The following is a 20,578-nucleotide window of genomic DNA, read 5'->3' on the forward strand; positions in this document are numbered from 1 at the left end:
AGCTCCCCCATAGCTTACCCTTGCCTTCAGTGAATTACCTATGCCAGTCCCTGTACAGTGGTGCCTCGCTAGACAGTTACCACGCATGACAGTTTTTCCGCTAGACATTGACTTTTTGCGATCGCTATAGTGATTCGCAAAACAGTGATTCCTATGGGGAAATTTCGCTGGACAACGTTTGGTCCCTGCTTCGCAAACCGATTTTCGCTAGACGATGATTTCGACAGCTCCCTCCGAGCTCGCAAAACAGGTGTTTTCGGGACCTAAGCTTCGCAAGACAGCGATTTAAACAGCTGATTGGCGGTTCGCAAAGCGGCTTTCCTATGGCCGATTTTTGCTAGACAATGACGATTCTTCCCCACTGGAACGCATTAAACAGGTTTCAATGCATTCCAATGGGGAAATGCTTTTCGCTAGACAATGATTTCGCTAAACAGCAATTTCAGTGGAATGGATTATCATCGTCTAGCGAGGCACCACTGTAGTTAGAACACGTTCCCAACAAAGCGAAGATTTGTTACTTCAGTGGGTGAGTGGGTGGGCGGGAATCAAGGCAGGAAGCAGATCACAAGGTACGTTCCTACAACCTGCTCTAAAGATCACCTTCTGCAAGGCTTATTTTTAGTGGATCAATGCATCGGTTGTGGTTGTGATGGTTTGCCCGCCCTGCCACTTTCCATCTTCTTTGCCTCCCCCACCTCCGCTATCCATGGGGGCAGGGCGGCCAGCTATTCTCTTCTAACCCCCTCCCAGCTCTGTGTCAGCGATAGGCAAAAGGGGGGCGTCATTTGCATAACTTAATACAGGCCAGGCAAGGCATTAGTATTCAGATAAATGCACTCGTTGCAACTTTGCCAACTTGAGATCACGGCAAATTTGAGTGGATTTCCACAGAGACAACAGAAGGCACATCCCCCAGGCCAGCTTCTGCTCCTGCCAAATTTCAGTCACACAGCTTCTCAATGAGATGACTGCATTTTAATTTTTTTTTTATTTTAAAGATGAAGGAGAGAAAAAAAATATCATCCTTTTTCTATCCTTCTTGGAGCCAGCTGGATTTTTATTTTATTTTATTTTGCTGGAACACCGAGAACAACCCTGAAGCAAAAAAGGAAAAAAAGGGGGGGAAAAACCAGGTTAGATGGGCAGAAGCTGTGAATGTTTGACAATAGAAAGGTTCATTACATCTATTTCATATCAGATTCCTTTTTTAAAAAAAAAAGAAGCAGGACAGATCAGGGCACACAATACATTTTACAAGCTCTGAACACCTTTGACTTGGCAACGAATTGTGTGTAGCTTGAAAGCCCTGTTAAAAGGGAGAGACACGTCTTATTCTATGTTACTAAAATAGTCTGACACAGAACAATGGTTTTCAAGATGTGTTCTAAGGAACTCTAGGGTTCCACAATGGCTTCGTCAATTGAACGACATGCTTCTCTGAAAGACGGGTCAATCCTCCACACACACACAATGCATCGCCCTCTGCAAGGACCAAATGGAGGGGAGTGTATGGATATGTCCTCTAGAGTCTAGGTTCTTGGTCTCAATCTTTCACCTTCCCAACAATCTGGACGTCTAGTTCCAGAAACTTCAGCCAGCATGGCCAATAGTCAGGGGTTCATCGGGTAGAAGTCACACACATCTGAGTGGTTACAGGCTGAGAGCCAACACTCAAGATCAGCCTTCCTCCACTTTCCCAGCCTAAGAATGCTGGAATACTATGGGGAAGGTCAGATGAGGTCACATAGGGAGCAAAAGCAAAACCCTACGTACAGTGATAGATCAGTGGTTCCCAACCTTGGGTCCCCAGATGTTCTTGAACTAAAACTCACAGAAGCCTTCATCACTAGCTGTGCTGGCCAAGATTTCTGGCAGTTTTTGTCCAAGAACATCTGGGACCCAAGGTTGAGAAGCACTGCCTTAGAATATGGCAGGGAGAGTTCAGACATGTAGTTCATTTGGAATTCTCCTACAAACCTAATGTCCAGATGCAGACACAGCGGCTTAGAGGTTCAGACAAACTTTGAGAATTAAAGAACACGGATATCTTCATACACATGATCAACTTCCAACATTTCTTTTTAGGTTCAAAAAAATTGCTCAAAGTCACAAAAATCCACTCCTGTCTTCCAAACATCTCAATTTCAGTAGCCTGGGTGGCAATACTATATACCCTTGTATAGGGAGACGCCCAATCAGTGGGACTTGCTCCTGAGTAAACATGTCTAGGATGCCACTGAGACCGATACAGGTGATCCCTTTGGGTTGCTATCACTGCAATTTTGAAACAACAAAGCCTTGGCAGACACATGAAATCCAGTGTGGCATGGCTGTTAGGGTATTTGGGTGCAACTCAAGAGACTCAGATTCGAATCCCCGCTAACAGTGAAACTCATTGATCTTGGGCCAGCCCCACACTCTCCATCAGACCTCACAGAGCTATTGTGAAGGTAAAGGGAGGATAAGAAAGACAGGATATAATGGAACAAATATAATACATACAATACAAATGCATACAGTATTTGTCCTGAGGTCTATTACAAAGTCATAAGGCAACTTGTACCCCCCCCACACCTTAACACTCCCACCCACCCAATCCTTTGCCAATCATAAGGATCATTAGGGCCAGTTCTGCAGCAGCTCCTTACTAGAAAAGTTAAGGCGCTGAAAGGAGCATCAAAGCTGGGGGGGGGGTGGGGAACTCTACCAATTAAGAATGTAGATCTCCAAATTGTGAATTCTGATGACCCTGAACTGAGGTCACTGGTGGATGCCACTAGTAAAGCTATTGCGCATTATGTCCTGGGAGGGCTGAAGGAGAGAGAACCCCCCCCTTCAAGCTTTTTATGACAATAAAGAAATCTGAAGATCTTAGAGGCTACAGGCCCTGTGGTGTAGTAGTTACAGAGCTGTAGTTGTAGAAGTGTTAGTGTTATGTGCCATCAAGTCAGAACAGACTTATAATGACCCTAATGGCGGTTGCAAGGCAACTGAGATAGTTAAGGAATGGTTTGGCCAGTTCCACTCCCTCAGTGAGTTTCCATGGCTGATCAGGGATTTGAACCCACAGCTCCTGAATCCTTGTCCTCCATTCTATCCAGGACACCACCTTGTGTATCTATTAGGAGGAGACCTGAGCTGAAGTCTCCATTCGGCTCTGAAGCTCATTGGCTAACCTTGGACCAATCGCACACATCCTCACTCTCCACCTGACCTACTTGATAGGGTCGTTGTGAAGATAATGCATTGAAAGAAAGAAAGAAAGAAAGAAAGAAAGAAAGAAAGAAAGAAAGAAAGAAAGAAAGAAAGAAAGAAAGAAAGAAAGAAAGAAAGAAAGAAAGAAAGAAAGAAAGAGCCATATATTCCATCTTGAGCCCACTGGAGGAAAGATGGGATACACGCATAGGAAATAAAGACTACACTTTCCAAAGTCTCCTTTTCATTGACCTAATTTTATAGATCCGAGTTATTCCTGGATCCCAAATGTGGAGAAAAACAAACAAACAAACAAGAGCCTTGTGATGCTTTAAGGGCCTCTAAAACTTGGAAAAAAAATCTGAAAATTACTCATGTCAAGATATTATACAACACTGGATCCCAGAGAAAAGAAGTGAAGTGATGAAAAACTGTGTACTTCTTGGAAAGCAACTCAGGTCATATCACGTAAAACGGTTCTAGACAACCTTCTACTTCAGCAGCTACTTCCTCAGTCTCCTGTTAATTCACACAAGCACCACATCTGTTTTGGAAAATAAGTAAGCCTACAGTAAGCATGGATGTTTGTCTCTAAACCGATTCAAAATCCAAGTTTGTGAATCAGCATGTTGGTTTTTGAATCACACAGAACTCTTCGTCTGGTGAAGAAGTGCAGAGCCTGCTGCAACTACCTGTTGCTCACACAGAGATCTATTTGAAGGAGAAAAATGGAGCTGCCCTAAATAGCAATGTCTGGGAGCCTTTTTCTCTGCCCAAACTTTCTGCCTCTGCACTCCCTCTTCCCTCATCATCTTATACTCTCCCCGTATTCTGGCTGCTGCCTCTAGCTGCTTGCTGGAGATACACCATCATTAGACACTGCCCCCCCACCCCCTGTGCAGAGGTTGATTCAATGGCAGTAAGGAGCAGCCGCCCCGGGCGAAGAGCGCCACAACCGTTCAGCCTTCATTAGTGTTACTGCAAAGGGAAGTTCTAGCTGGGGGGCTGCGACGAAGCCAGGCGTGTAAGTGTGAACTCACCCATCCCCTCGACACCTCTGCTCCCCCTCCACGCTTCCTAACCCTACCCCAGGGGCACCTTTCTGAGCTCCCCATCACTGCCACTGAAGGCATCTGACAGGAGATGAGCCAGGAGACCAGGCCAGCTCTCTGGAAGGTAGCCAGGGCCAGCATCTCTCCTCCTTGGGGAAATCAAAGAGGTCCTGCGCCTTTAAAAGTAGCCCACTGCATGGCGGGCAGAAGTTTAGAAGGGGCAACTTCTGCCTTCCCTGCACTGCGACTGGGGGAGCCTCTCCTAGAGGGAGAAACATAGACCTTCAAAGGTGCAGGATCTCTTCTGGAAGCAAGCACCTTCACCCACAGGCCCCCATTGGGCTCCTCCCTCTTGATCCCATGCCCGGATTACCCTTACTTGCCCATGTCTAGTTTGGTGGGCTGCAAGTCTGTTTCCCCTTCCCTTACCTTGATTCCAGGATTTGGGGTGAGCCCTGCTAACCTGGCTGTAGGCAAGGGGAGAGGACGCCAGATCTGGGGAGAGGCCCTTAAAGAAACAAGAGTAAAAAAAAAAGACAGGCAGAAGATGCCTCTCTGACCCACCATTCATGAGGCCTCATTCTCTTAAGCTTCACAAAGCCCACTGCAAACAAAACAGTGTTCTCTGATGGCAGTCACTGTTTTTTTTTTCCTATGGGACCTGTCAGGAAAAGTTTCCCATTGGGTCAGGCTGTGTGAGGGAAGGAAACAGATGTGCCCTTTTAAAACAGATCCTGTGCAGGCACCCACAAGGCCTAGGAGATGCCGCCAAATGAGGGCTCGCCCCGAATCCTAGAATCAAGGGGAGGCAAGATGAAACTGACCTGCAAGGCCACTAAACTTCACACAGACAAGGGTGCCCCCCCCAAAAAATAGGGGTTATCTAGAATCTGGATTTCCTCCTCTCCTTCACATAGGTCAGTTGTGAGATTGATGAAGCACAACTCTGAGCATGTGCAGAGTGCCTTTTACTCTCCCCCCCCCCTTTGAGACCACAAGTTGGCCCATTAATGCTGGGTTATGTGGGGGGGGGAGGAAGTCGAGTGACTCCCCCTCCTAACAATCTTATGCTTCTGAAGGTCTGATAGGACTAACACACGGGAGAAAGGGGGCACCAAGTCCATATGGTCAAGTAGCCAGGCTTTTGGGGTGGGTGGGGTCCCAGGGGGCACACCAATGTCAGGTGGGGGCTTTGGCCAGGCTGGTTCTCCCACTCTCTCCCAAGCGATGCCTTCTTCACCATCCACGATCCTCACCCTCGTTTTAAAGGGAATGTGATGCTAAATAATACAACAGCCCCTGAATGACAACGAAGTGCGAGGAAGAAAACGCTTCCCGGCTCGAGTTGCAGAAGGAAAAGGGGAGGGGGCTGGGTTGGGTTAGGGGGAGCGTGTGAATGGAGACCGCACTGGAAGGAGGAGGAGTCCAAGGTTAACCACGAGGGGGAGTCCACTGGCGACACGGAACTTCGGTCGACCCTAACCCCAAGCTCGCCCCCTCCCCACTGAAAAGAGCGCTGGAGGGGATCAAGGCAGGGCGATGCTAGAGGAGTCTCCTCGCCCCGCCGGCACACCTCTCTCCGGATCTTGAAGGCTAGGATGGGAATCTCTCCCCCCCCCCCAACTACCCCGACACACACGAGCCTCCCCTCCTCTGGAGATCAAACTGCAAGGTGTGTGTGTGGGGGGGGCAGATCCTCCCCCCCCCAAAAAAAGCTCAGATCAGCCGATTGCACTCGAGGTTATCTGCTCAAACTCCCTTCCCCTCACCCCAAATAATAGGGAGCGGCAACGACGCGGAGGAACCGAGCGAGTTTTCCTCAAGGTCATACATACTATACAGACACACATACTCCAAAATCGTCGGCATCGTCCGGATGAGTCCGATCTCGTCCTTTATCCGAACCCTTCACAGTCCCGAGCCTCAAACCCTCTTCCACTCCCAGGAGTGAACCCAGGAGCCCAGCCCTCAGCTCTGCTCTAACCATTGAACCGCACGATCTCCCCCAGAGTTAGGAAGAAAAACCACGCTTTTTCTGCGCACCGAAATTTCTGCTCCCCTTCCTTCAGACCAGAAACGGACCCCATCCTCCGTACACCCCTCAACCAGCCCTTAATAATCACGATATGCCCATAAACTTCTCCTGTTCAGGGAAGAAACTGGCTTGTATGGTGTGTGTGTGTGTGCGGGTATGTATGCATGTATGTATATAGGGTTAGGAGGTTCCCAAACAGAAAATTGGGCAGCTGCCACCCACTCCCCTCGTCCTGTCTCCATCACAGGGACGTTTTTTTCCCCCCCTTAAATTAAAAAAAATATTTTTTTAAAAATAGTTAGCCTCAGTTCATACCTGGGTCTGCAAAGTAGCTCAGGGATACGGTCCAGGTCAACAGAAGCGCCGTCCTCATCTTGGGGGGCACCGAAGAAAAGGGGGGTGAAGGCTTGAGAGAGGGAAGGATGAGGGCTTCCAGCTGGGAGCGGGCTCGCTGCAGGAGCCTCCTCCGTTCCACACGACCGTCCTTTCCCCCGTGTCCGCCCCGAATCCCTCTGACCTATAGGCGGTGATGATTCCAGCAGCTATTTTTATTTTTCGCATATAGCTCGGGATGCAAGGACCCAAGTTCGAGCCTGACCTTGGCGGTTCGGGTGGAGAGAGTGGAAAGCGTGTCTCCAGGACGGAAGAAGAAAAAAAACCCGGGTGTTAAAGTTGTCGGAAAGAGTGGGAAGCGATCCCGAGGGTTTTCCTTCCCCCCTCCCCGTCTGTACTGCGCCCCCCGGGTCCTCTTCCCCAGCAGCCGGGCAAGAGCGCTCCTCTCCCGGCCGGCAGCTCCTTCCACACTGTCGCCCTCCACCTCCCGCGAGCTCCTGCTCATTCAGCAGGGCAGACCCGGAGCCACGCCCACCCCCCGGCTCCTGATTGGTTGCCTGCGAGGCTGCACTCATTAAGAAAAAATATATATATATCTCACGCGCTCGCCGAGAGCCGCTGCTGTTGCTGCTCGGACGGGCGGAGAGGCGCGGATCGGTGTGACCATGCCACCCCCCCCCCGCCACCGCTGCAACTAACCCCCCCTAAAAAAAACCCCACACACAGCCTAATCGAATTTGGGTGTGTGTGTGCGCGCAGCTACTTCCTCGATCCAAACTATTGTGTATCCGATGCACAACGAGGCAAATTGTACGACTGGCCGCTGACTGCCAAGTTAAAAGGACTTTTGAGGCTGCGCGCATAACCCATCCTCTTTCATTTATTTAAATCCCCCCTCCTTCTTTATTACAGAGCGCCAACGCTTCTCGTACAGTCACCCTACTGTTAAGGGCAGGGTAGGCACAAATTATTTATTAGTGTTTTTCTTTTTTTTTTTTTAATGCCAGGGAGTGAGGCGCTAGTGCTGGAATAAACCACTCCAGATGTTGTTGGCCTGCACATCCCATAGGTTTTAGCCAACATTTGTTTATTTCAAACATTTCTACCCCTTAAAATCATTCAAAGACAGCATTTAAAGTTTTTTTAAAAAAATAAGTATACAAATGCTAACAATCATCAAACAAATCCCACAGTAAAAGATGGTGAACGGAAGCAACATCAAAACACAATAAAAGCAGGAAGGCACAACAATCCATTGACAGAACTCATTCAGGCTGCTAATAATTAAGGCAAAGCTTGTCTGAAGGAAAAGGTCTTTGCCTGCTTCTAGAAGGATAGCAAAGGTGGGGTCAGCCTAGTTTCCTGTGGGCGGAGGAGCTCCAGAATCTGGGAGCAGCGACAGAGAAGGCCCTCTCCTGCGTCCCCACCAAGTGCACCTGTGTGGGAGATGGGACTAGGAGAATGGCCTCCGCTCATTGTCTTAACGATCTGGCAGGTTCCTAGGCAATAACAAGGCAGAATGGGAAAAGCAGGCTAACATCTGCTGAAGAGCCACTATGGCCCACCTCTGTGGTCCTGGAGTTTTCTGTTTCCAAGGCCACCACCATGTTGCAAATGCTGTACATCTTTGTCTAATCTTTGAGCTTTGGTCTAATCTTGATCTGATAGACCCAGATAAATGACATGCGCCTTTTTCAATGTTGCTGGATCACAACTCCCATTATTGCTCTCTATGTCCTGTGCTGGCTTCAGTAGATAGTGATTGAAATCAACTCACATCAAGCTGGTGGTCAACTTCTTGTGTATGTTATGTGCCATGAGGTTTCATTCAATTTATAGCAATTCTAATAGGTTGTTGTGGGTTTTTCGGGCTCTTTGGCCGTGTTTTGAAGGTTGTTCTTCCTAACGTTTCGCCAGTCTCCGGCATCTTCAGAGGACCACGTAAGAAACCTTAGGAAGAACAACCTTCAGAACATGGCCCAAGAGCCTGAAAAACCCACAACAACCATTAGATCCCCGCCGTGAAAGCCTTCGTGAATACATTGATTCTAATAGGGTTTTCAAGATAACTGAGATATTTAAAGACTGAGTTGATCAGTCCCCACACCATGTTTTGATTTATTTATTTATTTTCTATACTGTTCATACAGTCACTAATTTGGATGGTTTAAAACAGTGAAATAAACATCAAGAAGGTAACCCGAGCCCACCTACAGATACAAAAATATAAAATACAAAAAGAGCCACACCGTTAAATAGGAAGTTGATCTTAACAAAGAGGTATCCCAAAGGATGTGAGACCTTGCTACCTCTCGGAACGTCTCTCCTTAAGATCAACTTCCTATGCCACTTGTACCCCTCATGCTTTGATGCAATGAACGCCCACCCTGAGGGAGGCCAGGAAGTCTTCAACTAGAAGCTGGACCATCTCTGTGGTGGCCTCGTGGAATGCTCTGCCTCTGAAGGTGTGTTAGGTCCCTGCCCTTCTAATATTCAGAAATCATATAAAAATATTAGGAAGCCAATCAGCAGCCAATGCAGGTGAACCAGGGCTGGGGAAATATGATGGCATCTCAAAGTCCTCAGATGTGGCCAGGTAAGGGAAAGGTAAAGGTTCCCCTTGACAATGTTTGTCCAGTCATGTTCGACTCTAGGGGGCGTTGCTCATCCCCGTTTCCAAGCCATAGAGCCAGCGTTTTGTCTGAAGACAATCTTCCATGGTCACATGGCCAGCGCGACTTAGATTCGGAATACCATTTTACCTTCCTACCGAGGTGGTACCTATTTATCTACTCGCATTTACATGCTTTCGAACTGCTAGGTTGGCAAGGAGCTGGGACAAAGCGATGGGAGCTCACTCCGTCGCTTGGATTTGATCTTACGACTGCTGGTCTTCTGACCCTGCAGCACACAAAGGCTTCTGTGGTTTAGTCCGCAGCGCCACCACGTCCAGATCGTGGCCAGATCGGAAGTCAAATCCAAGTTTGAGTCTGCCAGTCTACCTGCTATGCTGCACTGAGTACCCATGAACATGTTACCCCTTAAGTATTGTCAGCCTTGCCGTAGTGGAATTGTCTAAGAATCCCTATATTGCAAAGTCCTTCTGCAGAGCCAGAAGCACTGGCCTTATTATTTCTATTTGGGGGCCGGGGGGGGCATCCTTCCACAACCTCCTCTTCTCCAAATGGCACTTTTTTATTTTATTGAAAGCCAACTTTTGTTTCCTTTTAGTATTCTCTTCTACTTTAGTTCTGGGCTTCTTTGACGGAAAAGAGTGGAAGCTGCATTATTTATTTGTGTTGTTGTTTGCCGTGATCTTCTGATTCTCTGCTTGGCAGAGAAAAGAAGGCGAGGAGAAAGAATGGAAAGTCAATGCCTTGGGGAACATCAGGCTACCACACAACAACCTGATGAAACAACTCTGTACATCAAAGCAGCTTCCTGACCTGGCGTTGCCTACACCCAAGGGGCACGGTTCGCCCAAGTTGTACATAGACTGGAATCTCTGCTCACCACACAGAGATGGTCCCATATAGACTTAAGCAAGGCTAAAATTGCAGATAGGACAGCAACAGCCTAAATGGGTCCTGTAATTGTCTTTTGATGTGGAAACTGGCTTTCAGAAAAGAATGCCGTTCACCTGGCTGCCTTCACTTCGCGGGCAGCCGATCACCTTGACATTCACTTAGCCCTCACTCAAATGGCTCAAACTACTCTTCCCATTTTCCCTAGTCAACCTGAGAGATGATGGGAGCTGGAATCCAGCACACCTGGAGATTTGAGATGACTGCTTCCAGAGATGCAATAGTAATGGTAGAAGAGTTTTGTGAACAATCTGTGACCAGGTTTCATGAGAAGAAGAAAGCCCAGCAGGCAAGGACCTGGCTGCAGCTGTTCAGATTAGTTAGCCATTCTCCTACCACAACGAGCAACTTTATTCTTTATTTTTTTTGATGTGGCAGTTAATGGGATGCTGTGCATTGGCACTGCCTGCCCTGGATTCTTGTTAGCTTTGTCACTTTCTCCGGTAAGCTGCAGGAGCTGACCTATAAGATGTGGAGGGTGTGATTAGTGCGTCGAAGAGAGCCAGTCTCAATTCTGGGTCAGGCTCACCTGGCCTGTAACCGAGACTGGATCAATCAGCTTTACTGAATGCACCATCTGCATCCTGTAGGGCTGCCGGCTCTGTGGCTAACCAGGAAAGAGGTAGAGTTCACAGTGAATGAATGCTGGGTTACCGGGAAGCCTTGTAAAATTCACGGAGGCTGGAAAATGCTGCCCATCCTAGGAGCTTTAACACAATGCGCCAGCTCTGCCCCCCCCCTCCTTTTTTTTATCTGTTTCTAACACTCTCCATTTAGCAGGACAAAACTGAGGCTGTCCCTCTGCTGACCTCTTTCCCAGTTCCCGGGTGGGGTGCCCTTTTTGAGCACAGAACTGACATGCCGTTATGCTCTAGATGCCCCCCTTCCCATGAGCACACGCCTCTCTCACTAGCATCTGTTCCCAATTATCTCTTGGAAGCGTGTGCAACAGGCAGGTGGGGGGGTTGGCTGGGGAAGGGTGTAAGAAACTCCCAGCACTAGCTCCACACACACACCCAGTACGTCACAATGATTCTTTCATGGCATAGGTTTTTCAGTTTCCTCCCGCCAGTGCTAGTAGGTCTTATGGGCTTTCCCCGCACGAAAGGGCTGCTGGCTCCTAGACCCTTTCCATGCAGACGTATATCAGATCCAGAGAACCCAGGAATCCTAGCCACCTGATCCACCCCTTAAATCAAACCACTGAACCAGATTTGGCAAAACATGCTACTTCCTTATTTCAAAACGTAGTAAATGAGCTCTTTTGCATTATTAATTACATATTCATCCCAGCTTCTCCACTAAAAAAAGAGAGAGAAGTGCTGAAGGCACCTAATAAATGTTGCTAAAACACACACAGTAAAGCTGCTAAAATCATCACAGTAATAAATACGCATCAAAACAGTTCAGTAGGTCCGATCTCAGGCACGCTTTTCGCTCTCTTCTGCTACCCAGGGCTCTAGACATCAGGACTACTATAGCACTCTCCTGCCAATAGCATCCTGCTGAGTCCTAGGCCAGGAGCTGTCCTATGCAGAAAACACCCCTTTCTGAATGTGGATCCCCTGATCCCCTGTGTTGTCAGTCAGAGAGCTTATGAATGCTGGAAAACCCCCACATGCTTCTTTCTGAGCTACTAGCGCTCCAACTGTTATGAGAATTATCCCATGTCACAGGTTATTCCCCTGAGTAAATCACAGCGAATGGGAAGCAGATTGCTGATCAAAGGGTGGGAGGGGGAGATTTAAAGTGATTTCTGCTGGTTTATATTTTCCCTTTTGTGAAGTGGAGATTTAACCAGGCCAGGAAGATTGGCTGAAGGCTCAGCCCTGCAAAATATGTTCCAGCATCTTTACCTCTTAAATCCCCCGCCTGTACTGGTTTGCCAACCTCTGGCTGAGGACCACTTGCACAGAGACCAGCAGCAGAAGCTGGGCTAAATGAAGATGAGTAGATCCGTCAGCAAGGCTACATTTACAAATGTGTGTGTGTGTGTGTGTGTGTGTGTGTGTGTGTGTGTGTGTGTGTGTGTGTGGTGTGTGTGTGTGTGGTGTGTGTGTGTGTGTGTGTATGCATGTATGTCCTAGCAGCCCATGGATGTTTATGTACATGTGTAAGTAGGATTCCGGGTGAGCATTGCACTGCTGGGGGGGGGGGAGGGGAGCTTCAAGACACCCAAGCAAAGCAGCTGCTGAAAATCCACCCGAAGAGGATTTGAAAAGAATATTCTGAAGATTTGAGGATTAAACAGGGGGAAAAAATTGGCATCTGTATGGGATGAAGGGAAGGTGGTGGGGCAGGGAGAGAGAACACTGAGCTCTAGGGATAGGATGGGCCCTAGCAGAAACATTGTAGTCGTGGAGTGGAATTGTCACCTGAATTCAAGACCACTGCACTCTCGGCTGTGTTTTAATTCAACAAAAACTGAGCAGCCTAGTGGTTGCTCTGTACTTATGCTATTTCTACATGGTTCACCCACAAATGGAGCACAGGTGTATTGGCTCACATCTACGCTGACATTGTTTTACTTTTTATGAACTCTGAAGAAGTACTCAAAAAAATGCCGCATGCATCTGTGCTAGCACAATGTCTTTTAAAATAAAATCAACTAATCATCTTAGAACTGCAGAGCTGAAAGGCACCCAATGGGCCCAGCCCCTCAAGGAGGCACAGTGGGGAATCGAACTCCCAACCGGATGCCTTAAACCGCTGAGCTGTCCAGCAATTCAGCTCAATAACAGTCTTGGAACTGCAGAGCTAGAAGGGGCCCTATGGATCATCTATTCTAGGCCAAGGACTAACTGTCGCCTGACTCTGTCAAGGAGGCACAGTGGGGAATTGAAATTCCAGCCTCTGGCTCCACAGCCAACTACCTAAACCATCTCATAGATTTAGCAGAGAACGTGTGGAGATGCAGAAAGGAATGTATTATAAGCACAATATTTGGGACCTTTTTTTTGCTCATGTTGGGGGACGTGGTGGCGCTGCGGGCTAAGCCGCAGAAGCCTTTGTGTGCTGCAGGGTCAGAAGACCAGCCGTCGTAAGATCGAATCCACGTGATGGAGTGAGCTCCCATCGCTTTGTCCCACCTCCTCGCCAACCTAGCAGTTCGAAAGCATGTAAATGCGAGTAGATAAATAGGTACCACCTCGGTGGGAAGGTAAAACGGCGCTCCCTGGTCACGCTGGCCACGTGACAACAGAAACTGTCTTCGGACAAGTGCTGGCTCTACGGCTTGGAAACGGGGATGAGCACCGCCCCCTAGAGTCGAACACGAATGACTAAAATGTCAACGGGAACCTTTACCTTTACCTTTCCCATGTTGGAAGCAGTAGTGCTTCCAGAGTGGAAAAGTCAGCTGACAGGATGCTGCCACTGCATAGGGTCCTCACATCGTATTCGCGAAGGCCACAGAGACTGGCGAAACGTTAGGAAGAACCACCTTCAGAACACGGCCAAGAAGCCCGAAAAACCCACAACAACCATTAGGTCCTCACATCCTTTGGGAAGGCTCTTTCTGTGCTCCCCAAGTATTTTTGGATTTAAAAAAAAAGCATTTTGACTTCTGGAGGCCCCAGTATTCACCTTGGGCTTCTTGGTGTGTAAAGTGCCCCAAATTGGTGAACTTGGAATGCTGTATTAAACCAACTAGTACATTTTCCCCCAGTGAGCTGCATCAAGATGAATTGGCTTCCTTGTATCCCAGTTCTCCCCTTCCAGCCACTACAGCCCTTAAGTCTCCACATAGCTTTCACAGGCTCTCCAATAGTTCATATGTGAAAAATACAGCAATGTATGCCACCTATTCCTATCCCTTTCTAGCTGCGTTCCTTCGTACCTACTGTATGTTACCTTATCCTGCACCTGGTTTGTCCTACATTGCCTTCTGAGTCAGAGCATTCGAGTAAAGTGCTTGCAAGAGTTTAAAAAATATCAGCGGTGAAACAAAACGGCCCCCCTCCTAATGTTTAATTTGATAATGGATCTGGCTGGACTTCAAAGGGCAGCTGGAGTGCATTCAGCAACACTGACTGTATGGATGGGTGGTTGTGTGTATCCATGTATGTTGCATTCCTACTGTATGTGTTCAAAAGCCTTTTTTTAAAAATGCTCCCTCCTCTTTGGTTCCCAGCTCAGCTATTTAGTATGCAGGCTCCCCAAAGACAAGAAGGAGCCCCCAAAAATGATTCTCATGTGCATGCTTACATGTACTTACGTACATGCTTACACTTTTTCTCCCAAGAGGAAAAACATGAGTGCATTAGCAGGGACACAATGACTTATCAAAGGTGATTACCCAAAGTAAGGGGCTTTTGTCTGGTCAGTTGGAACGTATGCTTTTGCCTGTGCAGATTGAACTGCAAACGGCATCCAGGTGCTGTGGTTCTCAAGCTCTTTCTCTTTCTTTGCAAAGGCACCTTCTGTTTACCGGGTCTGCCTCCCACCTCCCTCATCACTGGACCCCTCCATTCCAGCACTCCACTCCTTGGGGCCCAGTGGCGGCAGCTGGACTCCAGAGCCTTGGCTAGGCTCTGGTGGGAGAGCAGCCACATGTTCCCAGGGCTGGCTGGCCGGCGGTGTGGCTGTATTTCCAGCCTCCTCCTCCTCCTCAGACATATTTCAAAGAGATGCCTTCAAACAAAGTTGGCGGGGGCAGGCGGAGTTTTGCCTTTTCACACATTTTCCCCCCTCCAGGTTTTGTCTCCTTCCCCCATCACCACCACTCCCTCCCCTTCTGCCACTCTCTCAATAGGGACACAGCAGGCCCCGTTTCCAGGGGAAACGAGGCCTGGTGCCCAACTCTTCCCCTCTCACTGGGCCTGGGAATCCCAACAGCTTTTTCTGATGTCTTTGCCAATTGATGGGTTTCCTCCCTCAATTCCAGCCATGGAACAGAGTGGAGTGGGGTGGGAGGGTGGGTGCCGTGGCCATCAGGGGTGTGTGCTTCTTAGGGAATATTCGAGGCAGGTGGGAATGGGAAGAGGGGGAACTGGTGTGGGCATCCAAGTCAGGCGACAGTTCGTCCTTGGCCTGATCAAACCCATGGCAGGTTGATTCTCTCAACTTGTTATGCGTGGCTGCCTCCTTATCTCCCAGCCAGCCAGAGCCCGTTGGCCGTTGGCACTCACTAGGCCTTTCACAGATAATCTCAGCAGGGAGGTGTCAAGGGATGAATGGGCTGAGAAAATGGAATGTCCTCTCTTCCATTTCCCTCTTTGGAAATCCTTCTCTGCACTTCCGAAAAGTTTGATGCACAGAGAAACGGTTCAGGACTGAGGGATGTGGTCTCAAACCATCACTCCTGACACCCAGGCCAAAGTGGGCATTTGTATTCACAGGCCAAAGTGGGCATTTGCCCAGGGCCCACTGCACTGGCCCATATGAAGAGGGGTTTTGTTTGGGGGGGGGATGCGCCCATTGTGATGGTGCTGCACAGCCTGCACTGTCCGAAGCTGATCGCTGGGCCTTTGAAGTCCCATGTGCACTGAGGTCACATGATGGGACCATGATGCATGACCTTGTGCTGTTTGAGCACCGGCGGGTGGTGCGTACAGCCTTTTCTCCCACTACCCACAACATTGAGGACCCCAGCCCAGCAGAGCTGACAGTGGCAGGCACAGCATTGAGAGGCTGTTTTTGGGGCAAAGATGGCACAGGCAGGCTGTTTAAAGGCACAGAGGGCCCTGGCATGATGTACAAGGTTTATGCATCTCCCAGTTAACCTTTACATTGCATTATGTAAACAGGTGCGGTGGTGAACCAGTGGAAAGATTTCTGCAGTTTGTGCCTTTATTTTCGCATACAGGACAGTTGTTAGCTGATACAGTTTGCAAGAACCTTCAAGACCACAATATTAAAGGCTGTCATGGTCAGGCATGTGACAGTGCTTTAGTAATATGTCTGGAAAATATAAAGGAGTGCAGACATACATTCAGAACATCAATCCACTGGTGGAATATGTACCATGTACTGCTCAGTCTTTGAATCTGGTTGGACATGTGCTGCATTTTTTCCACTATGGTTTAGACACAATTTGACTTTTTCTCTTCAACCTATCGTTGGTCTTTGCTTCCAGAGCATCTGAAACCAAATGAAAGGGGTACTTTTCTTGAAGCAGCTGGGAGACACTCATGGGTTTATTAAATCAATCAATCAATCAATCAATCAATCAATCAATCAATCAATCAACCAACCAACCAATCAATCAATCACGTAAGATACACTTAGGCACTGCAACCAACATGTTTGAGTCAGTTGTGAAATATGTTCAGAATTTGAGAAATGAGTTTCAGGCATTGGGAAAAAAAATTCTAAAAACCTATCCTGCCTGCTAGTGAGTATGAACGCTGTAACAGAAAGCACAACTCTTTTTGGATGAGTTCAGGACAGAAGCTGTTGTTCTAGAAGGAAGCAGTATGTTTCAAGTTCAAACTTATAATTATTGACACACTTGTCAATTGTTTGCATGAAAGAGGGGAACAATATTATCCATATAGTGCATACTGTAGTAAATTCTTGCAAGAAAAAAACATCATCTCAGTCTACCCAAATGTCAACATAGCCTTTCATCTCTATATGACTTTACATGCCTCCATGGCTGAAGGAGAATGTTCCTTTTCAAAACTAAAGCTTATAAAATCAGTGCTTTGCTCTTCAATGCAAGAACAATGCCTTAACAAATTAACAATAATGTCAATCGAGAGTAACATTTTGAAGCAAATTGATTTTGAAGACATTACTAATGAATTTGCAAAACGGAAAGCAATAAAAATGTAAACATTGTTTTCTATTTAAAACTTCATAATACTGCCTTTAACCTATTTGTGGTAAGAGCAGTCCTACCAAAAGCAATCCTGCCTGTACCTTGTGCAGTGCACTTCTCTGCATGATTTATCCAGATTGTTTGGACTCGGTAGACTATCTCATCCCTGTTGGATCCCCAATTACATTTTGAGCAGGAAACTGATGTATCCAAAGTGTTTATTCTGGCACTGTAATAGGAGGTAGCACTTTAGCCCTTTGGCACCAAGACTCTTATTTTTATTGTAAGTTTTTCTTTGGATACACTTTTTGTTTTCTAGTACTGAAGGCTTGCTTATGGTCATAAACCAGACTTTCTTTTCATTGTTATGTTGTTTGTTTGTTTACTTAAGCATTATTCACTTATTTACTGCTACAAAGATTACCTTACTGAGTCAGTCTTATTTATATTACATTGTTCATGTTGTGTGACCTATTTAGGTAGTAGGTAAGGGAGAAGGAGGGAGGAGGAAACCCCCCCTCACTATTATATTTTTTTACCCAGTACCCACCAGAGCCTTGAATCGGCCCTGCCAACACCTCTGCGCCCAATTGGGCACCTTGCATTGGCTGCCCATTCATTTCCGCATTGATTTCAAAGTGTTAATGATGACATATAAAGCCCTAAATGGTTTAAAACCTTGATATCTAGTGGAATGCCTCCTCCCATCTAGATCCATCCCAATCACTCGCTCTAGCCAGGGAGGGTGGCTGAGGGGCCTAACACCGAGGGAGGCCCGGAGAGAAAAAAACAAGAAACTGGGCCTTCTTAGCAGTGGCCCCTCGCCTTTGTAACAGAATTCTTCTCTTATCTCTCATGGACAAATGTGTTGGGCTCATTCTAGTAGATCTTATGTTTGAAGTTCCCTAATCCCATGACAATCAAGGCATCTGTTGTTGAAACCTTTATGGGTAAGAAACTATGGGGAAGAAACTAGAAACCTTGTCTTTCTGCCTGGTGTTGTTTCCTCTAGGCATGTGGGAAAACCTCTAACATGTGCCCCTTTCTACTTGGAGGCTGCAGGATTCATCACACTTATTAAAGCATCAGGCCCATTAAACACTGTGTAATAGACTTCTGGGGTAAATTTTACACCGGATTACACTCTTGACTAGATTCTCCAAAGTCTACCCATCCCTGCAGTCCCCTCAGATTTTTGTAGGCTGATTCAGAGATAGGTGGGTGTCAGCCATGAAGTGACAGAGAGGCAGCTGATGACTTTGGGTAAGTGGGTCGTTAAATACTGGGTATATATTTAGGATTGAAGGCACACAGACTGACAGCACGAGTACAGGAATTCACACATTGCCAAACTGACATGCATAGCTTTTTAAGTGGTATGGGAAGAATGTGCGGGGTGGATAATGACAGTGACAGTCATGGGGTTTGTTAACTGACTGGTCAATGCTTTCATTTTCCACTTTTGGGAAGTATCCTTATGGCCTTGGCGCTGTGTTACACTGACACGGCAGCCTTGCATGGCAGCCCGTCAAAACTGTCTCTGACCAGTTCATATATGTAAATTTTTGACTGGTTAATGTGTGAAAGCTCCTCTTGAAACTTCCTTCTCTGTATTCATCACATCATGTGAAGATGAACAACTGTTGATGTTTCTGAAGACTCGCCACCTGTACACAGGCATAAAGATACAGGACTGGCCGACATGACATGGAAACCCATGAGTATCCCTGCCTCTAATTAAGAAAACAGAGGATAACGACCTCTGAGTGACATCACCCAGGGATCCCTTGCTCATTGGTGGCTGTATGGGGAGGTCAATGGCACTAGATGTTTCAGCAGTTAGGTGACAAGAGTGTACTAGCAAGCTTGTTCTTTCTCACTTGAAAGGGCAGGAATGGAACCAATGGGAGGGGAATGCATGGAAACAGATTTTGGCTGAGCATTAGGATAACATTCCTAATGGTCAGAGCTGTTTGATAGTGGATCCAACTGCCTTAGAAAGGGCTAGAATCTTCCTTGCCTAAGGAATTGCTGTTGCTGCTACCTATGTTACAGATCATAGACTGAACGAGGTCAGAAGTTGGGAAAGGACCAGACTGCAGTGGTTCACATCTTTGGGTACTCAGATGTTCTTGGACGGGAACTCTCAGAAATCCTTGCCAGCACAGCTGGTGGTGAAGGCTTTGGGGGATTTTTGTCTAAGAACATCTAGGGACCCAAGGATGGGAACCACTGGACCAGAGATGGACAAACTCCTTTTTTAAAAAAGTCTATGGTTCCCAGAATCCTCTAGCCAGCATGGTTATGCTAACTAGGGCATTCTGGGAACCGAAGCTGTGGCTAGAATTTTTAATGCCCAGGACCTCATTGCTCTATCGCTAAGACTGGATCACATGAAGTTGGCAGATGCAGGAAGAGGATGGAAAAGTGAGAAGACACACCTTGGTCCAGTGTTATGGCCATATTGGTGTCATGCTCATGTCTTGTGCTTCCTTCTGCTTGAGGAGGAGCAACTGGAAGTGGTATAAGTGCTTGGGACACTCTCTTCCAGGGATAAATACAAATGGGTAGGGTTGCTCTCTTCCAGACACAAATGTCTGTGCCTTCTAACTTTTGGAACTTTGGCACAAGCCACAGTCCCCCTGTAGTCAAAAAGGTAACCTGCTTCCCCCGCCCCCAAAAACCTATTCCAAGTCAGGCAAGATTTGTTTATTTGTTCATTTATTTTATTTATATTATTTATAGGCTTCCTATAGGAGACCCAAGGGGTCTTACGACAGATAAGACTGTAAAACAAACACAGCTTTAAAATACTGTTTAAAATCATATTTAGAAAACATCAATAATTAACATTAAAAAACAAGATTAAAAAAACAATTTTAAAACACTGAAACATCTGTAGGTTTAAAACCAACATACCTGAGACAACGTACTGCCTAAAAGCCTGCCAGAAGAGGATGGTCTTTGCCTGATGAAAGAAGGACGAGGGGGGGGGGGAACCTGGCTTCTCAATCCGAAGCATTCCAAAGCCTGGGAGCAGCCAGGGTGTTCTCACCAAATTATTTATTTATTTATTTGTTTGTTTCATTTATATCCCGCCCATCTAGTCTGGTCGAGGTGGAACGAAGAGAAGAGCCTCCCCAGATCTTAAAAGTTGAAAAAGCCCCCATGGGATGATATGATCCTTCAAATATCATGGAACCAAGCTGCTTTATAGATAATATAAAGCACTTTGAATTGGGTCCCGAAACAGACTGGGAGCCAGTGATGTTGTTTTAATAAGCTTGTCTTCTCTTCCAGCGCTACGATTTCAGAGGGGAGGAGAAGATCAGGGAGGAGAGAAAGGGTTAAGCATCCCGAAATGGCCCCTTTCTCCACTGAAAACACATTGCCTTTGTAATTATTTAGGAGATGCTGCATAGGAAGCTGCATTTGTTTGATGTGGGGTTTTGTTCTCCTGCGAATCTCAGTTGTGGCAGATCAGAGGAACTTGGTCCATCTCCCCGAAATCTAGTATGGGAGCCAAAAAAAAAAAGACCCAACCTATTAAGCCTTCCGGGAGGCCCAGAAGAACTCCCTGGGACCATGTAAAAAAATGTTATTAAGCAGCAAC

The 20,578-nt window shown here is 47.0% G+C and overlaps 1 protein-coding gene across 4 annotated transcripts in view; it reads right to left on the reverse strand.

Annotated features, from left to right (window-relative positions):
* The window catches only part of KIRREL2 (kirre like nephrin family adhesion molecule 2), a 66,505-nt gene extending 59,562 nt beyond the window's left edge, over positions 1 to 6,943 (reverse strand). For all 4 annotated transcript variants that reach the window (XM_078380240.1, XM_072979594.2, XM_020813295.3 and 1 more), the window contains exon 1: positions 6,601 to 6,943. In XM_078380240.1, coding sequence (XP_078236366.1) covers positions 6,601 to 6,658 — 58 coding nt within the window. In that variant the 5' untranslated portion in view covers positions 6,659 to 6,943. The remainder of the gene's footprint in view (positions 1 to 6,600) is intronic.
* Positions 6,944 to 20,578: the final 13,635 nt, after the last annotated feature.

The sequence above is a fragment of the Pogona vitticeps genome, chromosome 9 (genome assembly GCF_051106095.1).
Source record: "Pogona vitticeps strain Pit_001003342236 chromosome 9, PviZW2.1, whole genome shotgun sequence".
Lineage (NCBI taxonomy): Eukaryota > Metazoa > Chordata > Lepidosauria > Squamata > Agamidae > Pogona > Pogona vitticeps.